Source organism: Pleuronectes platessa, chromosome 5 (assembly GCF_947347685.1).
Source record: "Pleuronectes platessa chromosome 5, fPlePla1.1, whole genome shotgun sequence".
Classification (NCBI taxonomy): Eukaryota; Metazoa; Chordata; class Actinopteri; order Pleuronectiformes; family Pleuronectidae; genus Pleuronectes; species Pleuronectes platessa.
Window position 1 is genome coordinate 28,656,251 of NC_070630.1, and position 25,436 is coordinate 28,681,686.

The window sequence follows — 25,436 nt, forward strand, 5'->3', positions numbered from 1 at the left end:
GAATTTATACAATGCACTTCCAGTTGGACGTTCATCTAGAAGATCTGTAAAAAAAACATAGCTTTATGACTAGTGTGGCTGTGCAGCAGGAGCTAGAGTGGGTCATCCAGTAATTGGAAGGTCGGTGCTTCGTTTCCCAGCTCTTCCACTCACATAAGGGCAAGACACTAACCCCCAAATCGCTCTTGATGGCAGAATGTGAATGAGATGCCTGATTAACGAAGCACTGTGTGAATGGGTGAATGTTAACTATGACCTAAACCCCAAACAATGAGCACATTACAGGATGAGCAGATTAGCTATTCTTCCTCACACTGATGTCATCAGGATACGACAATGTTCTGGCAGTATGTGAGCTGTAAATGGATCTTTAATCAAATGTTAAAAAAGAAAAAAACATGTGAATTAAGATACATTTATTAGGAAAATGTTTTTCAAACGTTTAAAAAAAGTCGATGTGACTTTTAGAGAGGGCAGCAGCTTATAAAATGCAGATAATTCATTTACAGAGAAAGTGAAGCTGCTGAGTGTGTGCTACGCTGCTGTAGCCTTCACCTCTCGACTCAGCAGCAAAGGTACAAGTCCGTTTCCATCAGCAGCAGCATCTTTCAGCTCTCAGAGTCCATGATGAAGGTCTCAAAGTTCGGGTTGAGCTCAGACACCAGCGCTTCCACAAACTCCTCGATGGTGGGTCGTCTTTGCAGCATCCCTGTCACACAGAAACACAGCGGCAGGTTTAAGGATGTGTGTGTTTGTGTGTATCAGATGCTAGTGAAGGGAAACGCTATTGTGAGACACTGGGATGACCATGTTTCCATCATTCAACTCATTCTAAGAGGAAAACTGAAGCTGGTATGAACTTTTAAATATTTCCAACCTGAAGTCACTGCAGTGGTTTTATAAAACAGAACTCAGTAACAGGCTAATAAAGGACAGTTTATTGAATCCTTTGAAGCGTGTGACTTTTTTTTTTATAAATGTGAATTTTATTTTGTTTTTCTGGATATTGGAATGTACCATTCTAAGTGTAATTTAAGCTGAAGGTATAAGGACATTTCTAAATTTTTAACAACAAAACATTATTATATTAAATCTGGTCAAAATGGTGTTAACTATTCTGAGAAGAAATGAGAATAGGCTCCTATGCTCACGTTTAACATGACTCTGATGGTGATAACAATCAGCTGACAGTGTGTAGTTAATAACTGCTATGTTCCCCACATCTGAGGTTCTGTCTTTAACTAAAATAAAAGGTATATCTAACATTTTATGGCGCTTTGGAAGGCTGATAGTGAACTCACACACATAAATATATCCACAGCACATTCTACCATCACACCAGACTGTGACTAGTGCTGTACAGCAAATGTGTGTAAGCGCTGGGAATGTGCGTCTGTGTTTCGAGAGCCTGTCTGCCAGTTCATGCATGGAGGACTCCCTTGCTCACTTTACAATTCAGCTGCATGCCTGCTTTGAAGTCACTTCATTTCCCCTTGTGTGGCTGCCAATGTAAATAGGCCCTCTGCCCCTCCCTCCCCCTCCCCGCTTTCCCGCATGGGTCACCTCCAGCGCACACACACTCAAACACACAAAACGCACATAAGCGAGTCTGCACAGGCATGCATGAATGGAGACCTAAGGAGATTCAAACAGCGATCCAGAACATACACACACATAAAGATATGGACAGTCCAATGCACACACAAAAACACACACACACACACACAAAAACACAGGTAAACTGGGGCGTTTGTGTCACCGCCATCCTGAAACTGGCTCAGCAGGTACAAACTGACCTGGCCTACAGTAGATCTCCTGAAATGAGAACAGCAGGGGGATTATCATCTCCTCTTACCCACCGGCTGCACTCTGCCCCGTGGTTACAAAATGATACCAACACACAAGGGTCCCTAATGCTGCAACCGCAAAGCTCCTGCATCCCTGGGAACATGTCAGCCACATAAAAGTGATGATTTCCCACCATAAATGATCCTTGTAATTAAAGCGCTGCCAGATTTTGTTCGCTGTGACCACTGTCTATGGCATCTGAGGACTGCCTTATCTACCTATTTATCTTGTGTTCCTGTTTTTTTATTCTTTCTACCTCAATATTTTTTATTTTATTCTATTGTATTGTATTTTATTGTATTCAAATATACCTGCTACTATGACGACTTAATTTCCCTTCGGGGATGAATAAAGTAATCTATCTATCTATCTTTAAAGTGGATATCCAAATACTACGAGCAGTTCAAGCTGCATTTGTGTTTGTTAATACAGAGACTACTGAGGTCAGCACATCAAGTTACACCTAAGTGCCCTGATCAAAAATGGTCAATGTTAAATGGTTTGTATTTATTGAGCTCTTTTCTAGTCTAGGGTGGTGGGCGATGAGTATCGGGAAAATTAAGACCTATGTGGCTGGCCAACAGCTCTGAGGCCGTGCTAATGAGGTGCTCTGGGGACAAGAATTTAGCTAAAATGTTTAAAAATTGCTCCCCAGCCTGCAGCTACTGCTGGTTAAGTTCATCAAACACGTGAGCTTCTGCCTATCAGGAGCTTTGATGCTGCAGAAAAAAAGACATAGGGAGGACTGTAAGATGACCTACATTCTTGAAAAATAACTTGAAAGATAATTATAATTTAGCCCTATAAACTTTAGTTATTCATTGGAATTTCCAGCAGCATATTTCTGCAGATGCTATACCTTGATTTCTTGGCTTGCGCAAAGACTGTATAGCAAGCAATTCTATATTTACCTTGATCCTACTAATTTACGGCACTAATTACCACCATTGGACAGTGCCTTATCCTATCCCAAAGTTGAGCAGACACTGAATGTTACATAAGAACTATTGATCCCTGCTCCCATGGGCTTGGTGGTTTTGTTTTTTCATGATTTAATTGGTTGCTTTGATGGGCTAATTACACCTACGAACAGTGTGCAGGGAGCAGCAGTGATGTACATTTCCAATGTGAACAAACTGCAGCATGCAGTAACTTGAGCAGCTTCACCTCCTCTGCGGCGTTATGTTCCCTGCATGTTTATAAAACTACGTTCGCACACTCCAATAGAGAGCATGTGATCGTACATTTCAAAACCCATTTCTGGCTGATTCAGTTGGTGTTCAGAATCAGAATCAGAATCAGAATCAGAATCAGAATCAGAATCAGAATCAGAATCAGAATCAGAATCAGAAAGGATTAGGTTTACGCCTACCTGGAATTTTCTTTGGTAAAAAGGTGCATACATTGAACATAAAACATAAAAACACAATAAGTACTTCACATAAAAAAGAAATAACTATATATAAAACAAAAATATATACAAGATATAAAAAGTTAAATAAAAAGTTAAATGCAAAACAGGAGAGAAATGTGGATGTGCAATATGCGATATACTGTTATCTGTGTTAATGTAGCACAGAGGCGTGGGAAAGGGATAAGAGTCCAAGTCAGGTGGGGGTCCCGGGCCTTGTTGATAAGGCCAACTGCAGCCGGGAAGAAGCTGGTCTTGTGGCGGGAGGTTTTGGTCCTGCTGGACCGCAGCCTCCTGCCGGAGGGAAGCACCTCGAAGAGATGGTTTCCCAGTTGGGAAGGATCGGCCACAATCTTGCCTGCACGCCTCAGGGTCCTAGAGGCAAACAGGTCCTGTAGAGATGGCAGATTGCAGCCGATCACCTTCTCATCAGAACGGATGATAAACTGCAGCCTGCCTTTGTCGTTTGCGGTGGCAGCAGCGAACCAGATGGTGATGGAGGAGGTAAGGATGGACTCGATGATGCAGGTGTAGAAGAGCACCATCATTGGCAGGTTGAATTTCTTCAGTCACCGCAGGAAGTACATCCTCTGTAGATCTATTTTGGTGAGGGAGCTGATGTTCAGCTCCCATTTGTGGTCCTGGGAGATGATTGTGCCCAGGAAGTGGAAGGTCTCCCCAGGGACGACTGGGGCGTCTCTCAGGGTGATGGGGGTGGGTGGGGCTGGGTTCCTTCTGAAGTCTACAACCATCTCCACTGTATTCAGAGCATTGAGCTCCAGGTTGTTCTGATCACACCTGGTCACCAGATGGTCAATCTCCCACCTGTAGGCGGACTCATCCCCACCAGAGATGAACCCAATGAGGGTGGTGTCATCCGCGAACTTAAGGAGTTTGACGGACTGGTGACTGTAGGTGCAGCTGTTTGTATACAGTGAGAAGAGTAGAGGGGAAAGAACACAGCCTTGAGGGGAACCAGTTCTTATGGTCCTGGAATCAGAGACATGCTTCCCAAGCCTCACGTGTTGCCTCCTGTCAGACAGGAAGTCTGTGATCCACTTCAGGTGGAGTCAGGCACACTCAGCTGGGAGAGCTTCTTCTGTAGCAGATTCGGAATGATTGTGTTGAAGGCAGAGCTGAAGTCCACAAACAGGATCCTGGCGTAGGTTCCTTAGGAGTCCAGGTGCTGGAGGATGAAGGGAAGGGCCATGTTGACTGCATCGTCTACAGACCTGTTGGCTCTTTAGGCAAACTTCAGGGAGTCCAGGAGAGGGTCAGTGATGGCTTTGAGGTGGAGCACGAGGCGCTCAAATGCCTTCATCACCACAGAGGTCAGGGCGACGGGTCTGTAATCATTGAGTCCAGTGATCTTTGTTTTTTTGGGGCCAGGGATGATGGTGGAGGTCTTGAAGCAGGCTGGTACGTGGCAGGTCTCCAGTGAGGTGTTAAAAATGTCAGTAAACACTGGAGACAGCTGATCAGCACAGTGCTTCAGGATTGATGGAGAGACAGAGTCTGGCCCGGCTGCTTTGCGGGGGTTCTGTCTCCTGAAGAGTCTGTTGTCATCCCTCTCCAGGATGGAGAGAGTCGTCCCTGTGGTAGAGGAGGAGGGGGGGCTCTGAGGTGGGAAGTTGTGGAAAGGCGCAGGCCTTTGCTGTGGTGGGGGAGGTGCAGTTGATGGGCTGGAGGGTGGTGTCACGGGGATGGTGTCAGGACTGTCCCATTGTCTGTCAAAGCGACAGTAAAACTCATTCAAGTCGTGAATGCAATTCAAGTCCGAGCGCCTCGGAGAGATTTTCGTGCACCTCTGATTTTTCAAACTACACGTCAGCATGGCGGAGAGCCTACGGATAGCCCTTAGCTGTGATTGGTCCGCTAACGTCCGCTAACAACATTTACGGACCTCAAACTTCCTGTTTCATTCTCTATAGCACAATAAACCCAAAACACAACTACGACTCTAGGATTAATGTGACAAGTGTGTTAAGCCAGCGGAGTTGTCCAGCTGACGGTGGCTGGTTAGAGCACTAACGGCATGTGTGTACGGTCACATACGGTTATAACGCCCTGTCATAATGGCGCTAGCGGGCTAGCCACCATCCTAACTGCGGTGGTAGCAGCGCAAAAACCCTCTGTCACGACTTTAATTCCACGGCTATCATGACACTGTTTCTCAAATACCGTCAGGTTAAAAGCAAACAATTGGTAGTAGTTAGTATCGGGTGTCTCTGCTGACTGTGTGTGGAAGCTGGGGGGGAAGTTAGCTGCCTCCGTGTAACTTCAAGCTGTTGAATTAGCAACTCAGTTTGGAAACAAGACCGGGGAACCGCTGCGCTAAGAAACGATAACATAAGCATTTTGACCCGCTGGGTGTCACTTTATTTCAGCAAAAACTGTCAGCATCAACAGCCCTTTTCTGTTAGTTGCCATCGTTCACTGTGTGAGAGGAGCCGGGGGGACGTAAATAAACAAGCATGGACTTGTTCTATATACCTCATGAAGTAGGCTTCTCTAAGCTCGTCTTCCGTTGCGCCAACTACTATTCTGGCGGTGAATTGTTTTCAGCACAAACAGCTCGTAGAACCATAAATGAAAAAGAGTCCGTCCGATCCGTCCGTCCGTCCGCGCGTAACGGACTCAGAGAAGCATACTTTAGCTTAGGTTTTTTCTGGGGCTTTTGCACAAACAGGATGTTTTTGTGGTAATCTTTGAGCCTTTTCTGATTGGCTGATTGTTTTCTGAGTGATGCACAGCCAGGCCAACCACAGGTAACGAGCTGACAAAACTGAAATAATTGGATCTATTGGATCCATTGATTGTCTCGTAGCTTGGAAGCTCAGGGACTGCATAAGATCAACTGCTTGGTGATATGTCAATAAAATTAGAAGAAACATTGAGTTTGGGAGGGGCATCTTAAGGGCGTGGCTGATGGCAGTTTCTGAATACAAGATGATGCTTTCATAGTATCTATATAGCCTGTAGACCTGATTTATAATCAAACTAGTAAGACCACACTGCGGTTGTATTTCTTGGCCAACCAGTGCAGTTTCAGTCTACATAGGTTATTTTTGTAATTGTTTAAATATAGGGACAATTTCTCACACTTTCAGCTTCTACTGTAACATATTCCCTCAGCTGTAAACATGGAAAGTGCCAGAAACTAGTTTTCAAATTATAAAAATACAAAGACAGAGGGATAAGCTCAAACTGGAATAGTTGAGACTGTTGTAATCCATTTCAGGAACGTAAAGAATCTATTGGACACTGTTCCTTTAATTCAGATGTAAAACTGGTGTGGAGGAACGGGCAATCATTAGGCCATGCTAGTTTTGCGGCCAAGCATTATGCCATGCTAGTTGTAAGAAAGTGTTGGTCTGTTCGTCCACCACTTTGGTCCACACCGACTGTTTTTAAACAATTATGGTCTGGATCACCATTACATTACATTACATGTCATTTAGCTGACGCTTTTGTCCAAAGCGACTTACAATTAGTACACTCAATATTCATGAGGGGCTTAGGGGTTAAGTATCTTGCCAAGGACACTTCGGCATGCAGATGGGAGAGAGTGGGGTTTGAACCGGCAACCTTCGTGTTGGAGTTTTTATTGACAATTATTTGTCTTAGTCATAAAGATTTGATAACGACATCTTCGAAATGATGTATCTGCCGATATTATCGATTTTGTTTTACCTCAAAATCATCAGTATCAAAATCGGGCCCCAAAGATCCCAAAGATCACTCAAAGACAACAACAAAGTCCCTCTAAAGCTGTGCAGAGTACCTCTTAAAACGTTTCCTCACTATCTTCTTCAAAGCTCTGTGGTCATCAAAAAACAAACACCTCTCAGTAAATCAAGGATAAGACACTTGCACTGTGTGAAGCAGTGAAAGATCATCACATATAATGTCTGCCTTTACCCCAAAGCTATAAATGAGGTATTTTACAGCTTTACGTCTTATTGATGAAGTTTATGCTATTTTCTCTTTCAGTTCAGGCAGAATCATGCATCAATGTCACAGAATTGCTGAGGGACAGTACGGACCACCCTGCTGTTAGGGTTTATTAGGAACTATGCATGCAGTCATAAGAGGTTTTCAGTCGAGCTGCCTCCAGACAAAGCATTAGCAGGGTCCTGGGACTTGGCTGCCTGGCCCAAGTAGATCCATTTTCTGTGCTCAGCAGCCTGAGCTCTGGGAACAGTCAGGCCCATTAAAGCCCTCTCTGTAGCAGGACCCGAGGTTCAGCTCAGCCAGTCTCTCACCTTTCACTCTCCTTCCCTTTCTACCATTTTTTCTTCCCTCTTGCCCTCTCTCTCCCTGCCTCGCTAACTCAGTCCTGGTGCAGCTGGTCTGGATTTAATGCTCAGGTTTACATTTCAACGTCTGTGCTGGGAAACATCCAGTAGCGGGCAGCAAGCCATGCAGATAAAGACTGGCCTCTGATTAAACTTAGCTGGGGCTGATCTGGTCCCCAGTGTGCCCTTGTGTCCCCTCTACCACCTCACCGAAAGGGGACTGCACGGAAATGTTACGCACCTCCATTTATCTTTGCTTGAAAGTGTTTTGTGTTATGAGTTGGCTCTGGATTCAGTGTCCTTCCTCTGATCTCTCGTGGCCATAATCCTCCTTTAGATATAAAAAGGGCCCTTCTCACTGGCTACCAAACCCTTTTCCGTTCTCCAATATGAATTCAAGATGGTTTCTTTGAACCTCTCAAACCCACTGCAAAGAACGGCGAAAAGCTAAATGTTTCAGCACATGCAACGATGTGCTTTTATAACTCTGACTTCAGCGGTCATGATGCTATGGTAAAATATGAGGACACATGTAGCCATCAAAATAGCAAAAAGGGTGAAGGAATCTTCTTTGGATTTAGTTTAAGCATTTCTCCAGACCAAGACTAGATTTTATTATGATATTTTTTAGTGAAAGAAATGTTTTTTTGATGATTATCATATATCATAAACTATACTATAGGACACTGCCAAAAATGCTTCACTGGAACTAACATTTAGCAGTTTCAACGCTATTCTAATTTGATCTGTAGCTTTTATTATAAAATTAAATTCTTTGGACTAACTACTATTTCTACTTTTACAGCCTTGATGCTCATACCATGACTTATGGCAGTCAGAGGGACAATCTGATGGAGGAGGGAGGAAGAGGTGATCTGGTCCCCATATCTATTGAATATTTTACAGTAGGTCCCAAAATGTCACCTGATATTACAACTGCCTCTCATCCTCTCCTCTTTTGTCCTGTTCTGTCCATACATGCCAAAGCGACTTCTCAAGGAGGAGGAGGAGAGGAGGAAGTGACGGGAGGACTAAGTGAGGAGAAAAACGTGAGGAAGTCTATTTTATTTTGCATGACAATCCTACGTAAAAGATAAACAACAGTTTCTACTGCAAGGACATAATTTGATTAACTACAGTTTGATGGTTAAAAACCTGGAGAAAAGCTGAAATACGTAGAGAGACAGATTGTTAAAAGACTAACATTTGATAATTAGTGCATAATGCAAAGTACATCTGTGGTGTGATATTGTTAGTTTTGCATGTATTTAGTTATGAACCAAAGCATTGGACAAATTCAGATTCTGACCTAGTACTGGCATAGATGAAAATACAGCAATCACAAAATCTTAAGGATCCATTGTCTGAGGACCATGCCATTTTGTTAATGTGTGTGTGACTGGTTGTTCGTCTCTGTTGGCCCTGTGACACGCAGGCGATAGACGCTGGAGAGAGAACTTGGCCCTTGATTATTGAGATGTTATTGAGATTAACTAGTAATAAAATTGATTGCTTCACTGATTTATATAATTAAAAGTATTAGGATTTTGTTAACATTTGGTGAAAAAAAATATTTTGACATGGTACTGCACCTTCCACCATTAGCATGGGCTCCTTGGCTCCTCCATGGGACAGCATCTCCCGACGGTAACGTTCTCCCATATCCCTGAAAAAAACCGAGAGCGAGTTAAGGACAGACACAAAAGAGAGAAAGAGATAAGGTTACAGACACCTGTACTCTCCCCTATCGGCTCCTCGCACTCTATCAACCCCTCCACCACTGCTGCTGCAACCACCTGGAGCCCAAGGCCAAGACTCCTAAGCTGTCTGTTTCCAACAGACAAGTGAAACGAAATCTGAGACTGCATGCGGAACTAAAACAATCTCAGAAAAGCAAAGAACAGGAAAACAGAAAGAAAGTGAGGGAGAAGTAAAAGAAAGAATGAGAGAAGTAGAGAGTGAGGGCTGCAGGACTCGAGTCAGGAGTGGTTTTGTTTTTCAAAATAAGCGTCTTTGTGCTATGTCCAGGGGCAAACACTTGTGATAAGGGAGGGTCTGGTAATGTGGGTGCTGGTTGTGTGTCTGTGAATTACAGCAAACACCTCCCAAGCTCCAATTAATGTCATGTTTAATGTCAGGCGGCAGAGACTTAGACAGTATCCAGGGGAGGCAGCCTGTTAGGAGGCATCTGTCTCAGTGCTCCAAGAGCAAAACAGGTTTCTGTTGCGCATGTACTACAATTCTGTAACTCAACTCATGAACACAAGGTTAGAAGTAACTGAACGTCAGAACTGGATGTTAATCAAAATGTCATGATTTAGGAGTACAGGAGCTCAGTGAACCTCATAAAAATAAATTTCTTATCCATGGAACATTATTAAATTCTAACATCATTGTTAATGCTATCAACTGAAAACAAGCAGTATCAAGTTTGCTCAGGTGTTGGTAATTTTTCTCCAAGATTAAAATGTGTTAAAGGTTAAAGATTAAATGTCTTACACAGATTCCTCATTTACTTATTTTATTTTTAACACAATCAATTTAAAAAATCTGTGGACCAAACTGATAGTGGGGCGGAGAGGCACCATGTACGTAGAAACCATTATTGCAAAATAATTTAAATGTAATGGCAACTCAAGTATCTGCAAATGTTGACAATTGAGATGACTATCTCCCCCATGGCCCTGCTCACTTCCTCCCTACCAATCAATTTTTCCAGCTTTACAGGTCATCCTGTGGTGCTGCGTGTCCTTTAAACTTGGCTTCACTTCAGACTTCATTATTAGTTGGTCAGCTTACAACAGGAAGAATTGATGCCACTTACTTGTAGTGAGAGATGAAGCATATGTTTAGGATTTTCTTTCCTCTAGTATGTTACATAAGTTCTTCATGTAAAGGTGTTTCAGAAAATAATTTAGGAATATGTCTGGAAAATTAGGTCTGGGTATTTTCTAGAGTTTTCCTTTCATATATGAAGCAAGTTTATGGACTTGAAAATGTGTGTAACATTCAGGCTGGGTGGCGGCCATGATGCTGAACGTAATGTATAAATTCTGCTGCGGAAAGCACAGTTACGGTGCATGACATGTCTTTTTCTTTTTTCCAGCTGCCCACTCATTCTTGACATTTAACAGGTCGCTGGCGGGAACATTATCAGACAGTCAGTGTCTTGTTGTCCTCCTTGACAAGTCCTGGAGTGATCATTTTGTGATTTTATGATAGTTTCTGGGAGTCTTTAAATAGATTGGGCCTTCTGTGATGATATTTAGGGTCTTTAGTTAGTTCTTCACAGTCAGACAGACATCTCTTTCAGCAAAACAATGAATTTTACTTCTACGGAACACTCCTGATGCTCCACCAGTTCTAGTGAATCTTATATAAGGAAAGTTTAGTTGATTTAGCCAAAGGATAAATTACAAATTAAGTTGTGCAGCTATCGTTAATAACATCATTATATCATACGATTAATATCACTCTTATCATTTTCATCAAATAAAATAAATTAAAAAAACAGTCTGACAGAGCTTAAATATGATGGTTACACAACCGTTCTAAACTGGACCTGAATCTGAATATCATTTCAATATTTTGGTCCGAACCCTTAGGTTGAGTGTCAGCACTCTATCAAGCACACGTTTTACCTGTTTAAAGGATCCTGAACGAAGCACTGTCGCCACACCATTGAGGCCACGGCCCGGGACATGAGGTAAGAGTAATACTTGGCCCCATAGCCAATGAGGTGGCTGAATCTCAGCTGCCATGCCTAAACGATAAATAAAAAAAAAGAAGAAACCTCAACATTATCACCTTCATTTGTGTGAAAAAACACAGGAACTTAAAATAATACAGCCATCAACAGGTTGTACTGAATCAGACTGGATGTGACAAAACAAGCTCAGAGGAGAGAAGTTATAGCAGAATTCTGGCCCCTGAATAAAGCTGTTACACAAAGAGAGCCTGCTATTATCTCCCTTCACTATGAATTAGTTTTGACAAAATGAAACATATAATGGGTTTAATGTGTGTGAATATGCAGTGTGGAGAACGTCACAGCCTTACAAGGCTTGAATTCTGTGGTCGCAAAATTAGTTGAGAGAAGCTGCTCCATGTTGACAGTTAACTATTCCAATAAGAGACTCAATGTATGGCTGTAGACAACTATTAAAGCTGAAAATAAAACTAAAGTTTAACATTGAAAGCATCTCGATTAAGTTTTACTTTATTACAGCAACTCCACCGATATGGATGGAAAGAAAATGATTAATGTCAACATGTTTCATCTTCTCAGCTGCTTACATTTTTTAAATATAAGTGGAATAAATAAATCTGTCATCAAACAAACCTCTTTAACAAAACACGCTATCTCCTAATTTAAAAGGAAGAAACATGGAAATTCCTAAATGGTAAAAAAGCCCTTTCTTCTCCCCTCTTTTTCCCCCTGTAGTTGCCTGAGGTGGGCCCATCTCCATATCTATAAAGACAAGCTCTTTTTTGATCTTTTTTTGAGCGGGGACTGTGGGGGAATTCAGCTGGCAAACACTCAAACATTCAGCCTGTTAGAGGAGACAGCAGCTGCAATAGTTTAAAAACCTATAACAAACTGCAGATGCTTTCTTCCATCTTCACATTAAAATAACATGTTATTGACTCAAACTCCAAATGCAGGTGAACTTATTATCTGAATACAAGGATAACTTGTGCAACTTATGTGCTCTGTTTGATCACAGATGCACGCTTCAGTAGCAATGCCAGAAGAAATCCAGGTACATTTTAATTAAGCTTAGATTTAATTTGGACTTAGTTGTGTCACCCTGCAAATACAAAACTAATATCGAGACAGACTTACAACGTAGCATGTAGCTGCGCTCTGTATTTATTCTTTAAGTATGTCAGGGCTGAGAAAGTCTTTTCACACAAGTCCGACAGCCTTTTTAAACAGTCAGGGTCAGTGAGGTGGTCAGAGAGCTGGGATTCCTGCTGCATCAGAAATATGCGCACCTCGTCCCGCAGTTCATACAGGCGGCTCAGCACATTTCCCTGCAAGAGCAAGTCTGATATTGAGTGGACATGTTTATATGTAGTTGATTTTTATCGCAATGTCAAGAATATTTTTAAGCTTTGGTTCAAGTGTTTTGCTTGCAAGAGATTCTTTGTGAATAATACAGTGTGTGGAATTTACATGCGGTTCCACTTGTAAGACACTCACTTTCAGTCCTGCCCTTTTCCCCAGCATCGCTCCAGCCCTGTCCCGACACACATCAATATAGTTTTCCGAAGATAGTCCCTCTTTTTTTAGCTTTGTTAAAATGTCCTCACCTGTGCACGTCCACTCCGGAGCGCGGAGCACGGAGCAAAACAGCATTAAGTTTTCCGTCAAAACTGTATCTGATGAAAACAAGCAGCTGGCAGAGTTTAATATATATGTGGATTCATCTAACTGTAAAGCATATTTCCCTTTCTTAACTCTATCCACCGGCTTGCACTTTATGTCCTGGGCCATGTCGGTGATGCGCCGGGCAATAGTCCCGTTAAACAGCGGCACTGATTCGTGCTCACAGGCTTATAATTTATCCCCATGCATGGTCAGATTTATAGCTACAGCAGCGGGTTTAATAAACGTTTCGACTATTGTGTGTGGCTTTTCGCCTGTGCAATTAAATATGCCACCTAATATGATGCCCTTTGAGTTGCGGCTGGGTTTGTCTGTTTAGTAAGGACTTTCTTTTGGCCATGCAACTCTCGCTCATTCCGCTAATCCGTGTCGTAATAACATCAAGGGTCAACAAAGAAAAAGGAAAAAACTGATGGAAATGTTTTTATTGCATGGTTTAATTCAAATTTTCAACTCATTATGTAGATATTTATACAATAAAGGGTTAAAAATTCGATTTTAAATTATTTTAAAATTCTCGCAACTTCTTTACACTCCCCTAGCCATGCATCAAATGATTAGTCAACTTCTGTGAGAGAGAGTAAGTGGGTGACGTCAGTGAGGTCTCCTTTTGATCCTTACATACAAAGAAACACAACGTTCTACTTGTTCAGGAGATGAAAGATGGTTTTTGTACTATCCAAACTTGACTCGTGGTGTTTTTGTCTAACTACACAGAATTTGGAAAATTACACAAATTTACATTTACAGCAACATTCTCATATTAAGCTGATGAAGAAAATGCTCTGAATAAGACACTGCCTTGTAAACAACATTTTCTGACCTAAATAAGGTCATACTCAGAATAAACAATAACCAAATTAAGTCATGTGGATTTTTCTATTCTTTGTTTTATTTTGTCACAAATATGTATTTAAAGTCCTATTACGCGTTTTACATCATCGACATGCGCCGGTTATTAACTGCCTGACGACACAAGTCCTGGGTTCAACTGTAAACAAGTATTAGAAGGTTATGTTGATGTGAGTCCCTTCCCCTACTACGTTCCGTAAAATGTTAACAGGAATGTAAATACAACTGAAATAAATTGATCTGAAAAAGTAATTACATTTTCAAATAGCAACTCATATAATCATCATAGTCGAAATTATGTCTCATTCAGTATAAAGTTAATAGTTGAAATATTACTTTCCATGCAATCTAAATATTTAGGCCAGGAATCTGTCTTCCTATCACAATACACTGGTTAAAGTCCGACTAGTTCCTTCTATCGCACGAGTCAAATGTTTCTTACACAAAACACAAACTGTGAAACCTGTAGGTATTTTAGGTCCAGATGAAATTTTGACTAATCTCTATTGACAGCTAACTGCATATGAATGCAGATTAATTAAAAAGCTGATGCATTTCGTTCAATGTGTTCCAGCTCTTCTGCTCTCAACATGTTCTGTTTACCTGCGGGCAGCCAAAGCCTGCACATACATGATAAATAAAACTAGAAATAGAAACGAGAAGGCTTATGGCCCCAAAGTCCTGTCCTGTATTCTGTATATTCACATGTAGAATCTGTTTTAGAGATTACTGCATATGTAAATATAGTCACTGTGAGCAGGCACTTGCATTCAAAAAATAAGAGGGGAACAAACACTTGGTCCTAAAACCAAGAATCGCAGATTACAGAAATGTCAACACAGTCAATAGAACATTTGGCGTTCTGCCATTTATTTCCAAATATTATCCTCAACTCAAGGGTGAGCATGTGGTTTGTGTAACTCACAGCTGATCCTCTCTCTCAGTGCGCAGCCGGACCTCATAGCCCTGCTCTATAAACTATACACATGTCAGTGTCACCCTAATGTTTATAATCCGTGGCTCTCAGTAACCTATTAACCACTATAACATTTGCTTTACTGTGGAAACTTTTCCTCTGCTGCGTTTCCATGAGGATGTGAGGAGAGATGCAGAGGGTGAATTTACTAGAGAGACAAGTTTATGTAGAGTCTGTCACTGGGGGATCTAAACAAATCTGTTTTCACTTACACTGATCCAATGATGATCCGATTCCTGATCGTCAAGGACTACAATCATCCTCATTTCACATGAGGAAAATTATCCGGTTTTGGTTGGCCATGCACATGGAGGTAAAGTGCCTGTTAAAGCTTTCAGTGTGGTTTGAAGATTTGAGGAGTAATAACTCTGACAGTGGGAAACTGTATAACATAAACCACTGTCTCTGGAGAGGGAGCTACAAAGCAGGGCACAGGCAGAAGTGTGGGAGGACGCCTGTGAGTAGAAACTCTGGCTGGGACACAGAGGATTGGGAGAATATACAGCGTTTTGAAATGGCACACCACATAATTACAGAACAGTGTAAATGCTCCATGAAGGCCATTCCTGGCAAAATTATGTCCGTTTTTTAAATTCCCTTCTTCCTCCTATCCTCATCCCCACACCCACAGCTGTAAAAGTGGGGGAAATGGAGGTTTTTCGTTAAAAAAACTGGGACCAACAGTAGGGGAGAGCGGGGTAATGTAGGACATCGGGTAATGTGAGACACCCCCTTTATCTAGGCAACGGAACACGTTTGTGGTCATGTAACCATTATGTTTTCACGCCCCTCCCATTCCCCCCTTGCCATGAAGGAGAAGTTGGTGCTGTTGCTGTCGAAAGTATGTTTTTTCACAAAAATGTGTTTTTTGCATGTAAAAGTAAATTTTATGACTTTGAACTTAATCAACTGTTGTGTCAAAACAAATTGATATAGGTAGAAAAACTTATATCATACATGTTGGTGAACTTCTAACATATAAAACCATGTGATTGATGCTAGCTGAAGATTAGCCTGAATTGCTAAGAGATGTTGTTTTTTCTAAAACGTGGCTGTGGGGTAAAGTGGGACAAATGCTGTGGGGTAAAGTGAGACCATTTTAGTCTTAAACATATTTTAGTGTTATATTACATTATATATGTTTTATTTTTAATGTCATAAACATTGTAGAAAAGCCATCATGCCAAGAAACTATACATCAGGAAGACAACCTGGGGCCAAACAACCCTCGCAGAGATGGAGAGTTTAGCCGCTGAGGTCATGCAAGGAAAGAAGTCCTTAAGAAAAGCTGGAAGGGATACAAATATTGATAAGACAACCCTCAAAAGATTCATAAAGAAAAAAGAGAAAGGGAAAGTAAAATCAGTAGCCTGGGATGCAGTAGCTGAGGTAAAGAGAATTTTCACAGATGAGATGGAGGAGGAGCTTGCCAAACACTTGAAACAACTAGCTGACCAGTTCCATGGCCTTGCTCCAGTTAAGTGCCGTGAACTGGCATTTGTATACTCATAAACAATATCCCTGTCCCTGCCAATTGGACAGAGAAACAATGTGCAGGTAAGCTAGGGTGTGCAAGAGATCACATGAATCCTAATCATCATAAATGTGCTTAATTGACCAATCCCCATGATTCTGTTACTAGTCTGATATTAGTTTTGGAATGTGTGGTTGTCAGGATTTTAACTATTACAACATTTGTTGTAATGGTAGTTTTAAAGTGGAAAAAGTAAGTGGATCACTTTACCCCGTAGCCGGGGTAAAGTGAGACACAAGACCACTTTTTTAAAAACAATCATATTTTCACTGCCCTTTGTCCTGAAGACATTCTGATAATTCCCATTGCTAGAAAACATCCTGAATTAATGGGAAATGTGTACATTTTACTGACATAGCATTTTAGCTCGCCTAGAGGGGAGCAAATGTAAAAAATGTCCCACATTACCCCGCTCTCCCCTATCAGATATTTCCCCCGGGGAGGGCTCTTTCAAAGTATGCCTCTGCTTTGTTATTTTAGCAGGGCTTCAAAAAAAGACTAATCCCTTAAATTCTGCTGAGCCAGGGTAAAAGGTATAAAAGCAAAGAGAAAGAAAAGAAGGAGACTAGAGCGCAAAAGAAGATCAACTGGGTAGTGAAACGAGAGTCATCATGGAATCATGAGCAGAACTTTCCCCAAATCATCAACAACCTCGAACTCTCAAACTGATCTAATGATATAAGAGTTATGAGCAGCTTCTTTACCGTATTGGGAGTATAAGGCAAGCCATAGAATTTCTCCTGCATATCTTTCAGGATATCCGTGGTGGAGCAGTTTTGGGGTTTGCTGTGATAGATCTGGTCCAAGACTGCGTAGAAAATCTGTCCAGTAAGAAAAACAACACAAATCACACTTGCTACTGAATCAGTCCTGCACATACAGTACAGTACTTACATACAGTACTTGTAATAAAATTATAAAATGCTCATTGCTTTATTTAACCTCTTTAATGAATTTAATAACTAATAATAATTAATTGGTTGTGGTTTGATAAGCACTAAAAAGAAAAAGTTTGTTTAACCTCTTCAACTACTAGCTGCTGTTAAATGTTTATGATAAGTAACGTTTCTGCATCCTTCATCCTTAATGCTCTGGAGGCTCTTGACCTTAAAGGAATGTTCATTATGAAAACATTGAATCTTCTGCTTTCTGTCATGACTTTAAGAGACATTGAAGCTGAAGCTCAAACAATGCTCTGTTCCTCAGTGATTAGGTTATATCTGTAATGTAATGCATTTATCCCCTCATTTCCTAGCCATATTCACAGCTTTTAAGGAGAGAACTGAGTATTCATTTATGGAGAGGCGGTGGACTAGTGGCAGAAACTTGGACTATGGGCAGAAAAGGGCTCTGGTTTGTCTCTGGTTCGACTCCACGGAGAAACAACAAAAAGACGAACCTGGATTGATCTGTCCAAAAATCCAAGAGGATTCTCCCTACCCTGTCTAGTGACCCTGAGCAAGGCTCCTTACTCCCCAAACATCTGCTCCCCAGGCGCCGTACATGGTCGCTCACTGCTCTGTGTGTCCTGCACCAGATGGGTCAGTGCATGTCTGTGCATGTGTTTGGGACAAGTAAATGTATCTTAATCTTAATCTTAATTCAAAAATAAAATGTAAGGCTCATTTATGCTGCTTGTATGAAAAGTGATTCGTCCATTTCTATCTATGTAACCATCACTGTAAAGGACGTTGATGAGTCCTTTACGTACGTGTGATTGTTAAGCAATACATGCATCTCTTAAGAAAGAGAAGAAAGTGACCCCATTGTAAACTGCAGTCATCTGTGAGGCCATTCAATACATTGTGACACGTGCACTGTGAGTTCTTTGATTAAATGTCTTCCTTGTGTCTAATGGTTGTCTCTCTATTGGCTACACTGCCTACCCAGGATTTATATAGGTACTGCTCCGCTTCATCTGTTTTCTTCGTATCAATAAGCTTTCACAAGAGGGCTCCATAAATTTTCGGATCTAACATTGAGCATAAATGAGCCTTAACAGTGAAAGGTCGAGGCCGAATCCTCTGGATTGTCATTAAAAAAAAGTTTCACAAACTATCTGACTGGATTTTTACAGTAATGTGTGTAGGACTAGGCGTACCTGCAGCTGGGTGTCTGCAGCTCCGCATACCTTCTTTGACTCACACAGTCGAGCCACCATACTCTGCGGTAGAGGCTATAGAGTGATCAAAAATTCAAGTCCACATTATTAGATTATAATACGTATGTATAAAATGACTAGAATGGACATAGTTGACAAAAAAGCCATTGAGTAACACAAAATCTGTCTTCTTATGGATCTCAATTTTGAGGGTTTAGTTTAGTACCTGTCCAGTTTCATAATGGCGTGCAAACTGGCTGATGACTCGATAGTCAGTTGCAAAGTACTCCATGAGGATGGATGGGACTTCGGCAAAGTCTGTTGCACATCTGGTTCCTGGAGGAGAGACAACAAAGGAAAAAAAAGAAATAAGGGAAGGTATGGCTTAGTTCAGTCTTCCTATGTTTGGGTTGATACTGAACTACACGTAGCACTCACTCTGTGCCTTGGCAGGCTGCTTCTCAAGATGCACTCATTCTTTTAGGCCACAAAATTAAGCAAATAACTAGATTTACTGCCTCGTGGTGGTTTCCCTCCCCCAACCAGTGCAGTTTCAGTCTACATAAAAATCTGTGAGACTAAGTGAATTTATGCCAAATTTGAAAGAATTACTTTCATCAGGCAAAATGTGTTTTGTAAGATCACAGTGACCTTGACATTTTACACCAAATCCTAATAATTTCATCCATGAGTTGTACTGAACATTTGTATAAAATTTGAAGACAATCCTTCAGGGTATTCTTGAGGTATCATGTTCACATGAATGGGACAGACAATCCAAACAAATGGATCTGGCTGTCATTGGCATGGAGTCATAACTACAGCATTAAGTTAACTGTAACGAAACTGTTGTTAGCGACATGTCTAAACTGGCATAAACATGGTTGCCACTGAAGAAACAAGATCTCAAGATACATTTACTGGTCCCACACACATGCAAATGGGGGAAAATTTGTCCTCTGCTTTTGACCCATCTGGTTAACACAGGAGGACACACAGAGCAGTGGGCAGCCATGCACGGCGCCATGGGAGCAGGTGTTGGGGAGTAAGGTGCCTTGCTCAGGGGCACTTAGACAGTTGGGTAGGGAGAGTCCTCTTGGACTTTTGAACAGATCCAGGTGTTGTCCATCGAGATATGTTTTTGTTGTCACTCCATGGAGTCGAACCAGAGACCATCCAGTCGGATTTTCTGCCCATAGTCCAATTTTTCTGCCACTAGTCTACCGCCTCTCCAAACAGCCTCCAGTTTAATCAAGGGATACTGTTATTAGTGTCAATAAATACTTTAGGGATCTTAAATTACTCGTGAAGGAATCCAGCAACTTTATATGACAAGTGAAGCAGTATTAAGTAACAGGTTTGGCACCTGAAGATGATCTAAACCTCTCCTCAGGGCTTTTCAACTTTCCAATTCACGCCCAATACGCTAAACTGTAATTTAACAACCTATAGCAACATCATTCTTATCTGTGACATTTGAGAACAGCAAAGCCATAATTTTCTGAATTTTCATAAAGTGTCAAACATCAATCATCTCCCACGTTGCTGGATGTTCTCAGTTCTCTAATTCCTCTGTGAGTTAAATAAAACCTAATGAATGATGTGAACAATCAAGGCCCCATTATAAAGCAATGGTGGGTAAATCTGACTTTTTAGTTGCCCAAGGTTACAGTATCCAGGATGTTCTGTGTGTATTCACACCTCACCTGTGACATGCTGGTAGCGAGTGCGACCCAGCATGGAGTGCATGGCGTGCCCCATCTCATGGAAAAGGTTCTCCATCATGCCTGGGGTGAGTAGGGTGGGGGCGCTCTTGGACGGTAGGGGCAGACTTAGCATCAGCACCACGACAGGCAGCTGGTACTGACCCACTTCCTCGCACCAGCGGCCACCGCGGATGGTGAAGTGACAGTCCTGGGAGGGTGAGGTGGACATGAGGCCAGAAGTGGGCAGAAAAAATTTCAGTCAATATCACTGACTGTGCCACTTCATTGTTTTTTTCTGTTTCTACTGACTTGTTAGCACCCGCAGCTGCTGCAGGAGGATTTAAACCTCTGCATTCAGCTCACTAGTTGAGCTGGTAGCCAGTAACCCGCAACTTATATGATGTCTTTTACTACTATTCCTGTATGGAAGGTATGATTGCTTAGATTTCTGTATGGCCTATTGCATCCCTGTTTAATGTAAATGGTAAATGGATTTGTATTTATATAGCGCTTTTCTAGTCTTGATGACCACTCAAAGCACTTTATATTACAGTTTCACATTCACCCATTCACACACACATTCATACAGTGCATCTACTTGCAGCACTTTTGTTATTCTATGGGGGGCCATTCGGGGTTCAGCATCTTGCCCAAGGACACTTCGGAATGCAGATGGTTCAGACTGGGGATCGAACCGCCGACCTTCAGGTTGGAGGACGACCACTCTACCCCTCAGCCACAGCCGCCTGTGGGACTTCCGAGTTTGAAATGCTGCCTGCGAGTCCCTGAAGGTGTACCTGAGTCCTCGAGCAGTGGCAGCGGGTTGCTTCCAACATTAACCTCAAATAACGAAATATCAGACAGAACAGCTTTGCATTCACTCGAGAAAACAAAAGTGCAACATCTAAAATAAAAATTACTTATTTTTGCCGATTTTGTTCTTGCAATTTGACTCAATTGACTAGCTCTATTGTGTGATCCTTGTTTACTGTAAAATAGTAATAATTAAATAAAATATTATATCATTGTTTTTTTAATATAGTTCTTCCAATAAGAACATTTAGTTGTATCAGTATGTATTTTATTCCGAAAACAGAACTGGTAGTAAGAAGAGAAGTGTAGATGAAATGAATGAATGTTTTTTTGCAAACCTGGTGAGGTTTATTTGAACGATGGAAAAAGTCACAGTAGATATATCCCAGTAGTCCCTCCGTCTCGTGTACAACAGCCTAGAAGCACACACACACACAAACTATTTAACAACTGTATTTGCAACCAACAACATAAAATCAAATCATAAAACACATTACAAAGAGGCATTGAAATGTCATTAACATAAAGACTGAACGCAATAACAGACTGTTTGCAGTGTAAGGGAGATTCACCAGTTTGCGGACGTCCTCGCTCCACACCTCTCCAGCACTGGGATGTTCAGACATCAGGGAAACACCGTACAGCTGAGAGAAGAGGTTGTTCAAACCCTCCATACAGGCACCCAGAGACAGGTAGGGACTGTACAGACTGGGCTCTATGTTGTACCTAATAAAAATACAAAATAGATTATAGAATTCGAAGATGCAAGACGCAGCTGTTTGGAATCTTGAGTGTCATGATGTGATTAAGCTTTTTCAAAGAAATGATTCAATAAATCAAAAGACAAAAGATTTAAGGGATTAATATAAAAGTATTCGAGTGAGTGAGATTTCTCAGCATATGAGTGTGTGTGTGTGTGTGTGTGTGTGTGTGTGTGTGTGTGTGTGTGTGTGTGCGTAAACTGGAGGCAGCTCTAGATTTTTAAAGCAATCAGACTGTATCTTTAATTTATTTTTGGATCTCCTGCCAACAAGCATAACCACAAACAGGAGAAGACTGGATCGTCCTTCTCTGGATGAGTGGCAGCACGAGAGTGGAGGACAAGAAGTACTCCTCCTCCTCAGGAAACCCTAGGAACAGTCACTGATACATGGTAATGCACACACACACGCAACTTGGTGGCCGCTTAAATCCAAAGGACACATGAGGGATCTATATTATCTGTAATAAAGATTTAGCTCAAACTTCTCCAGAAAGTTTGGCTCAGTATATTACCAGTCTCTGTTGAGTGCTAGGAAGGGAAATTATAGTTCATTAAGAACTGATATCTATAAAAAAAAAAGTTGGAGACACTCAACAACCACATTTAGTGGGTGGCTGCATGGATTTTTTTAAAGACTTAACTATTTTAAAGTGTTTGAAACGAGGAAAAACTGTAGGTAACCGAGTGCTCTGTTGGACTTATGGTTTAAATAATGAGGGAGAAAAGTGAAATCTCATCAAGAATAACAAAATAAAACATGATCAAGTCAAATTAGGTGAAAAACGAGAGGAAGTAAAGATCATCACATGCCCCCTAATACATCACAGCCAGAGAAAAATATTAGATTAAAATGTGTAGTTCTTCTGTTAATGAGCTACAGTTTTGCCACAGTGATTATTTTTACAGTCTTATTCTGAATAAGAAATTATTTCAATTAAGATATTTACTTGAGTTACATATATACGAGAATATTCCATTAATATTCTCGTATATATGTCAAGTCTATATTTTACATGTCAATATACTTCAACTACGTCATACATCCAATGTTCCCACCAGAGTTTTAAAACCCCAACCTGAAGTAGTTTTATGCACGATGCAAATTTTTCACATTTTGAGTGTTTTTAACCATACAGAAGCCTAAACTCCTTGAAATCACTTGAACCCCAAGCATGTGTCGTCAAACAATTGGTAACTGCCGTATCTTGTTGTAAAAAAATGCTTTGAAAACTCCAATAGTATGCTAGAATGTGATTAAGACATATACATGTCTACATAATGTGACCATGGTCAAAATAGTCTCATGTCTTATTGTGATTATTACTTTTTTATTCAGATTATGACCTTATTCTGGGTAAGTTAATCAGAAAATGCTGCTTACATGGCGCTGTCTTATTCAGACTTCTATCTTAATCTGGTTAAACGTACAATATGTAAGGGGGTCTCTAGGGGTCTCTAGGGGACTCATAATCTAAACAAGAAAGACGACATAGTTTGATGATTTTGTGAAGCAGCGTGGAGCCCTGTGAGTTGTTGTATTTACCACCCAATAGACGAAAATCTACCTCAGGTGCAAAACATGTTCAAGAATGAGATGCACACACCAAACAGGACAGGAACAGAAAATCAGGTCTGCCCCCCAAAGATTTTAAAGATTTATCAATTACATTTCTTTCAAAGAGCAAGATCCTGCCTTGGATGATTTATTTTTGAGTTGAGTGAAACAAAAAATCAACACAGAAAATGCATGATGCAGTATTTATGTGTAACAGTATACTTTGTTAGCCGTGTCACAATTATTCAACCCTGATATAATATTGTTGTTTTTAAAGCTGTCCGACAGTTTTTTTGTCCTAAAGTTGAGTTGAAACCTTATTAAGCCTTTGGGAACTCTATACTGATCCTTCATTTGCTTCAGCTGTGATGCATATATAAACCCCACCCATGAAGGTATTCAAGGTGAGTTGCAATCATGGGAAAGACAAAGGAGCTTCCACAAAAGCTGAGAGAGGAGATTATTTCATCACACCTGAAAGGCCTTGGGTAGAAGAAGATTTCCCCCAAAAATTATATTCCAAGAGACACAATTGGGAACATTATAAGGAAGTTTAAAACTGATGGAGCAGCTTCAAACCTGCCTGGCCGTGGAAGAAAGCCCAACATTTCATCAAGGAGCCTCAGCAACTTAGTCAGAACAACTCAGAGAAACCCCTGTGTGACTGCAAGACACCTACAGGATGACCTGATGAAGGCTGGTACAAATGCGTCAGTGGCAAATATAAGACGTGCACTGAATAAAAAACGACTTCATGGCCGGCTTCAAGACACACTCAGCTCTTGACCAAAAGGAACATCAAAAGTCGACTAGAATATGCCAGGAGGAATTTGGATAAGACTACGGAGTTTTGGGTGACAGTTCTATGGACTGATGAAACCAAACTGGAACTGTTTGGACGTATGGACCAGCGGTATGTCTGGCGTGTCAAAGGCCAGGCTTAGGACCAGAAGAATACCATCCCCACAGTCCAGCATGGAGGTTGGTCAAAGATGATGTTGGGCTGTTTTCTGCGGCAGGAACTAGCAATCTTTATTGTGTACATGGCATCATGGATTCAAAGAAATACCAGGCCATTTTAAAAAGGAATGTGATGCCTTCTGTTGACAAATTAAACCTTGGTGATCATTGGACTTTCCAGCAAGACAATGATCCAAAGCAAAACCTCCAAAGCTTGGTTGAGAAAAAGATCCTGGAACGCCTGGAGTGGCATTCACAGTCACCAGATCAAATTTGATTGAAAATCTTTGGTGGGATTTAAAGAAGGCAGTTGCAGCATGGAAGCCATCAAACATCACTGATCTAGAGGCTTTTGCACTTGAAAAATGGGCAAAGATTCCAATCGAGAGGTGTAAGAAGCTTGTCCGCACTTACCGAAAACATTTTTTAGAAGTTATAAAAGCTAGAGGATGCGCCACAAAGTACTGAAGCTGGGGGGGTTGAATAATACTGCACATACACATGTGTTGAAAGAGTTACATTTTTCATTTGAACTTCAAAGTTAACTCAACTTCTGTTGTCAAAATAACTAAAATATGCATCAATAAATATCTTTTTATGTTTGATGAGGTTTTTTTTGTCATTTATTGTAATTATCTGTCATCCACATCACTATAATGTCTATTGCGGTGAGGGGGTTGAATATTTCTGATTGCAACTGTATATATATATATATATATTTCATACTTGTACATAGTAGATACATTTTTGCTGAACCTTGTTCTTCTTTGTTGTCCAGTTATTTGTCTATTTCTGTACATTGAGAGCAATGGCAAAACTGGATTCAATTTCCTTCTATGTGTACGAATACATGGCCAATAAAGCTGATTCTGATGATGCGTCAAAGTTTTACTCATGTTACGCAGCAAACTGCAACGAATAACCGTAATCTATAATGAGTGACCAATACAAACAGTGGAAGGAAAAAACTGAAAACAGGCTACCTGGCTAGTATAGTGTTATTCCTTCATCATCAATGTTTGCCACGGTAGTTATAGCAGAGATGGTTAAAGTCATGGGTGAAGTGGATGTGATGCAATTAAAAGGCAAAATATCAAACATAAGGTCTAGTTGATTTTAGATGTTTTCATCAAGAATTGTTACACATCATATTTTAAAGATCGAAACATTGGTGTCCATGAGTGTAGTGACGTAGCTGTCAAATGCTTTGAAACTCAAAACTCAATA

The 25,436-nt window shown here is 41.0% G+C and overlaps 1 protein-coding gene across 2 annotated transcripts in view; it reads right to left on the bottom strand.

Annotated features, from left to right (window-relative positions):
- Nucleotides 1–401: 401 nt before the first annotated feature.
- LOC128439926 (mitochondrial intermediate peptidase) overlaps nt 402–25,436 on the bottom strand; it is a 35,997-nt gene continuing 10,962 nt past the window's right edge. For both annotated transcript variants that reach the window (XM_053422449.1, XM_053422448.1), the window contains exons 11-19: nt 21,504–21,657; nt 21,270–21,347; nt 20,119–20,326; nt 18,639–18,748; nt 18,413–18,487; nt 17,016–17,132; nt 11,199–11,320; nt 9,150–9,223; nt 402–709 (exon numbers count right to left, since the gene is read on the bottom strand). In XM_053422449.1, coding sequence (XP_053278424.1) covers nt 609–709; nt 9,150–9,223; nt 11,199–11,320; nt 17,016–17,132; nt 18,413–18,487; nt 18,639–18,748; nt 20,119–20,326; nt 21,270–21,347; nt 21,504–21,657 — 1,039 coding nt within the window. In that variant the 3' untranslated portion in view covers nt 402–608. The remainder of the gene's footprint in view (nt 710–9,149; nt 9,224–11,198; nt 11,321–17,015; nt 17,133–18,412; nt 18,488–18,638; nt 18,749–20,118; nt 20,327–21,269; nt 21,348–21,503; nt 21,658–25,436) is intronic.